We start from the raw sequence: 5,206 nt of genomic DNA on the forward strand, positions 1-5,206 counted from the left end.
ACTCTGGCCACCTGATGTGAAGAACTGATTCATTGGAAAAAAACCCTGATGTTGGTAAAGATTGAAGGTGGGAGGAGAAGAGGACAGAAGATGAGATGGCTGGATGGCATCACCGACTCAATGGACATGAGTTTGAATGAACTTCAGGAGTTGGTGATGGACAGGGAGGCCTGGCGTGCTGCAGTCCATGGGGTCGCAGAGTCGGACACGACTGAGCGACTAAACTGATGTCTAAAATGTATCCTACTTATACATTCTTGGAAATAAAAGTCATCAGTGTTTAATCCCTAGCACCAAAATTATAACTGGAATAATCTCAGACGTCATTCTGAACCTTCAGTAAATTAAAGATCAGCTATGGGTATCTCTGCAGTCTGTCTTTACCTTTATTACTTTTTCTAGCCAAGACACATTTACTAAGATAATGCATGCAATGACACGCCTTCCGTGACGTCTCAGGAGGGCGGCCCACCTTCCGGACACGGGTCAGGAGGAAGTGGCCAATAAGGGTCCCGGGAGGCACAGCCCGAGCCTGCAGCTTCCCAGAAAAGGAGACCACGCCCCAGTCAACGGCTGGGCATAAAGCCCCAGCGACTAGTGTATCCCGCCCGATGCTGCCTCATTTTGCCCCACGTACAGCCGAAAACTCAACCAACCAGCGGCTGATACCCGGATGGAGCGAAGGCGTGCCCGCGCATGCGCATCGCAGAGGCCAATGGTCGAGGCGGAGGGTGGGGCTGGGCGGGCAGAGAGGAGAGCGCCAGTTGGACGAGAAGAGCCACGCCCACCACGCAACGTCTCTGCGCACGCGCCGAGCGCCAGCTCCTGGTATTTTAGACGCGTCTGCGGTCGCCCTGTTCAAATCGTGTCAGGACGTCGGAACTAGAGGGTTTCAGTAGTCGTTTGGGGAAGAACAGTGACAACCTCTTCGTCCTTAGCTTCTCCAGGAAGGCGTGCTTTGGTCCCTTCTCTCATTGAGTGAGGTGTCGACGGCCTGTGGTGGGTCTTCTGGTGACAGGGTGCCCCCGCCAGAACCTCAAGACGTGTGTGTTCCCGGGCCTGTGTGAGCCCCGCGGGTGGGGGATGGAAGGCGGCCTGGCGGGAAGGCCGGCCGCAGGCGGCGCCACTGCCTAGAGGCCAGGAGGTTAATTTTCTCCTCGACCCGGGGCCGCCCTTGCGACTCACTTCCGGAACTTAACCTTTTTTTCTTTTCTCGTTTGTTTTTAGGAACTGAGTTTCTGGCAAGGGATACTCGTAGAAGAGTTAGCTGCCGGCCGAGATGTCCAGTTACGTGAACGACCTGTGGCCGGGTTCGCCGCCCAAGGCCTCGCCCTCGTCCTCGCGGTCGGGCCCATGCAGCCGGCCGTCGTCGGCCTCCGGAAGCCGGTCTCCGTCCCGTTCCAGCGTCTCGAGCCGGTCGTGGTCCCGGAGCCGCAGCCCGCCCGGGCGGAGGAGCCGCTCCAGGTCTCGCTCCCGAAGGCGCCACCAGAGGAGGTACCGGCGCTACTCGCGCTCTTACTCGCGGAGCCACTCGCGTTCCCGCAGCCGCCGGTACCGGGAGAGGCACTCCGGCTCCACACGGAGGTCTTACCGGTCCCGCAGCCGCTCCCGCTCCCGTGGCCGCTTGTATTACCGGAGGGCCTACGCCATCGCGCGAGGCCGCCGCTACTACGGCTTCGGCCGCACTGTCTACCCCGAGGAGCGCAGAAGCTGGAGGGGGCGATCCCGGAGCAGGTCGCGGAGCCCAACCCCTTTTCGCTTGAGCGAGAAAGGTGAGTCTTTGGAGAGGCCTTCGGGGAAAGAGGAAGGACCCCAGCGGGTTAATAGTTAAGACTCCGGTACGGTTGGCACCCAGTTTTAAAATGGACCGCTTTCTTTCCCCCTAGGGCTTAACACCGTGCGTGTTAAATGGCTCGGTGGAGGGCAGTTCTGGGTGGACCAGCTCTCAAAATGCTACTGATTTATTGATCACGCTTTGATTATTGGTGGCTCAGACGGTAAAGCGTCTGTCTATAATGCGGGAGACCTGGGTTCGATCCCTGGGTCGGGAAGATCCCCTGGAGAAGGAAATGGCAATCCACTCCAGTACTAGTGTCTGGAAAATCCCATGGACAGAGGAGCCTGGTAGGCTACAGTCCATGGGGTCTCAAAGAGTCAGACACGACTGAGCGACTTCACTTTTCCTTTCCTTTGATTATTGAAGGAAGCTTACTTTTCTAAACAAAAGAAGTAGAATTCTCTTTCCATAAATAGAAATATATTTTATACGTGGAGATACTGTTTAAATATCTTTATGTTACTAGTGTAAGAACACTTTGATTTTGAGTTTTTTTGGAGAAATGATACCGGATAAACGAACATTTTGTGTTTCTTTTTGTAGATCGAATGGAGCTGTTAGAAATAGCCAAAGCCAATGCAGCAAAAGCATTAGGAACAGCCAACTTTGACTTGCCAGCTAGTCTCAGAAGTGTTCCTGTATCTAAAGAAAGAAACCAGGAAACAGCTGTACTGACTAATGGTGCAAAGTCTGAGGTAAGTGTTTTATTTTAAAAATAAACTTAATCTCAAATTTCATCTCTAAACTTAAGCTTAATATTAAAATAAATAAGCTCTTCAGAAGACTACTACCAGAAAGAGCTGATTATCCATTTTTATTTCATTTACCCTAGACTGTTTCTTAGAATGGCTAACTAATATAATTTAAATAACAGACCTGACAATATTAGATAGGGTCTTTCCCATGAAAGTGGGAGACTAATGACCTTTACTTTCAATTGCCATAATTCTGATTACTTCCATAATTGTAGCTGGCACTTTGGTGATGTCTTTGTAGTTACCAAGTTTTTCTAGCTAGTTTTTTATAGAGTATCTGTAATTTTCATTTGCAGGCTTATGTTCCCACAGATTCTGTACTCAACATACAGTATAGTTTATCTGCTTTATTTCTGTCTTATAGAAATCATGAATGTGGTCTCCAGACATTGATGAAGAAAGTCTGTTGGTAATTGATACATGCGCAAAAGCATCAGAGGTTAAACTAATTTGAAGTCTATGTTGACACTTGAAAGCTTAGTTTTTTTGTTGGTAGATTCCGATGCATGCTAGAATTTGGGACAAGCACCATTTGGATAAGATACTAAAGACAATTTTTAAATGAAAGTGTACTTTGTAATGGGGGGCATCTGATACAGATGTCCCTTTCATAATATATGCAATATATTCCAGATGTTTTGAGAGATTACAGAAGAAGAGGCCTGCTTCATTTGCAGATAAGTTTATTATAATTCTCCAGAAATGTGCAGCATAAAATGCATAGCTTTAAAGGTTTACAATAATTAGGAATTGATACATTCAGTTAACATAAGAACGATGGGTTATCTCCTATCATGCAGACTCAGATGTGGGTTTGCCTAAGCATTAGTGGTGGACAAATAAGAGTTGAGTTGATTTTTCAGGTGATTAGGTACCCAACTGGATGGGCAAATGCCTTAGTTCTTTTGCAACTAGGTATATTTTGGTATGATTTTATTTTCATAGTTACTTGAATTTAGATCAGAGGGATACATACAATACTGCTTTATGGAGAACGGTGTCTTAAATCATTGAATCAATTTTATGGGAAAAACTTAACAAAAGTACCGTTATTTTAGGATGTTGACTGGTTAGATCAAACTTGATTTATGTCTCTACAAGTAAATTTATAATACAATTGGACTGCTTTTTATACCTACAAGGGTATGACTTCTAAAATTTAGTTTCTTTTACTTGTCTAGCTATCAGACACGTTAACAGAAGATGGAACAAAAAATGCCAATGAAAAGTCTTATCAGCAAAAAAGCATCACTTTTAGCTCTAACGTAAGTATATCTAAGCATTGATCACTCAAAAACTAGACTTGGAATGTATTTCTGTTGCTGCTGCGGCTGCTAAGTTGCTTCAGTTGTGTCCGACTCTGTGACCCCGTAGACGGCAGCCCACCAGGCTCCCCCATCCCTGGGATTCTCCAGGCAAGAGCATATGAGGGCTACTAAGCCACTAAATAGAATTTTTAATACTTCTTTTTGTGTGGTCCTCACAAGTGACCAATAGGTTCCTACTCTAATATGCACATTCTCAGTTTCAGCGTTTTCCCCTTTTAACTGTTCCCTTTGTCCTTTTTGATTGTTGAAATATTTTAAAATCTCAGAATATCCTGTGATTAGAATAATCAGCTAAAGGCTTAATAAAATTTCAAGACTATCTTAATATCTCCCTATTGCAGTATGCTTTGCACGTATCTGATTTCCCCCACTAGTGTCTTGGCTTAACAGTTTGATGGAATCAAGTTGCAAGTGAGGTCCATGGCTTTGCATTTGGTTGGTGTCTTTTATTTAATGTGATATTTTAAATATATAATATATGTGTTTGGGAAGCTGACTTAAGAATTTGTTCTCTTTCAGAATTCTGTAGCAAAGCCTATGCTTCAGAAATCAGCTAAAGCTATTGCTGAAGAGAATTCTTCAGGATCCCCAAAAATAGATAAGAAGAAAAGTCCATATGGACTGTGGATACCTGTCTAAAAAAAGCCAACAGCTAAGGTTGCCTGAAATGCACTTTTTTTTTGCAAGTTTGTGTTTCTAGCATTATTCCATTCTTGGGAACCATTTAGTGGTGGTGTTGCAATTACAAATGACAACACAAAAATATGTAAATACTTAATTTAAATAATGATTTAGATTTCTCTTACAGATGGGAGATAGCACAAATGGACCACAGGTTACGCACAGGTGGGATTCTTGTATATTTACACTTCTAGATGTTTTATATAATATGGATCTGTTATGTAGAAGTGAGATTTTTTAAAAGCAAACAGTAATTGAACTGTTTGTGTTGTAAACATTTTGTTAATAAATTTGTTTTTATTATTTTAGTCTCTCTTGATTGTGTATATTTTACATAATGGGTTTTCATTTAATGAAGAAGAATGAAGTAGTATCTCCTTTAAAACCTTCCTGTTCCCAGATCCAAATCCATGGATTGATACCATAGGGCTCAGTGACCTCACCTGGGAGTTCGTGAGAAATGTTGAACCTCAAGTTTCTACCCCAGATCTGAATTAGAAATTGAATCACAACCGTGTTCCCCGTTGATGTAGATACTCATTAAAATCTGAAAAGTTTGGCCTTAAAGACTTAGTATTAGCATAATGTTGTCCTGAACTGAGCAT

General features: G+C 44.2%; 1 protein-coding gene across 13 annotated transcripts; it reads left to right on the top strand.

The window, feature by feature from the left end:
* Positions 1 to 268: 268 nt before the first annotated feature.
* On the top strand, positions 269 to 4,902 carry RSRP1 (arginine and serine rich protein 1). 13 transcript variants are annotated; one of them, XM_055574097.1, is made up of 6 exons: positions 843 to 999; positions 1,228 to 1,494; positions 1,603 to 1,772; positions 2,381 to 2,532; positions 3,774 to 3,857; positions 4,440 to 4,902. In XM_055574097.1, the coding sequence occupies exons 2-6, from the start codon at positions 1,280 to 1,282 to the stop codon at positions 4,557 to 4,559; spliced, it is 741 nt and encodes a 246-aa protein (XP_055430072.1). In that variant the 5' UTR covers positions 843 to 999; positions 1,228 to 1,279; the 3' UTR covers positions 4,560 to 4,902. The 13 variants fall into 13 exon arrangements, 6 of the variants coding, with proteins under 6 accessions (XP_055430071.1, XP_055430072.1, XP_055430070.1 ...); XR_008712241.1 differs by lacking the exons at positions 843 to 999; positions 4,440 to 4,902 and adding exons at positions 269 to 828; positions 2,957 to 3,031 and having other exon boundaries at positions 1,228 to 1,772; positions 3,226 to 3,840; XR_008712242.1 differs by lacking the exons at positions 843 to 999; positions 4,440 to 4,902 and adding exons at positions 269 to 828; positions 2,957 to 3,031 and having other exon boundaries at positions 1,228 to 1,772; positions 3,774 to 3,840.
* Positions 4,903 to 5,206: the final 304 nt, after the last annotated feature.

Source organism: Bubalus kerabau, chromosome 3, assembly GCF_029407905.1.
Source record: "Bubalus kerabau isolate K-KA32 ecotype Philippines breed swamp buffalo chromosome 3, PCC_UOA_SB_1v2, whole genome shotgun sequence".
NCBI lineage: Eukaryota > Metazoa > Chordata > Mammalia > Artiodactyla > Bovidae > Bubalus > Bubalus kerabau.

What these genes read in the sequence shown, in the direction of transcription:
- RSRP1 (XM_055574096.1), top strand. Translation starts at nt 1,280, where the DNA reads ATGTCCAGTTACGTGAACGACCTGTGGCCGGGTTCGCCGCCCAAGGCC. An exon ending in TTTTCGCTTGAGCGAGAAAG is followed by an intron (nt 1,773 to 2,380) that starts GTGAGTCTTTGG and finishes TTCTTTTTGTAG; the next exon opens with ATCGAATGGAGCTGTTAGAA. An exon ending in CTAATGGTGCAAAGTCTGAG is followed by an intron (nt 2,533 to 3,773) that starts GTAAGTGTTTTA and finishes TTACTTGTCTAG; the next exon opens with CTATCAGACACGTTAACAGA.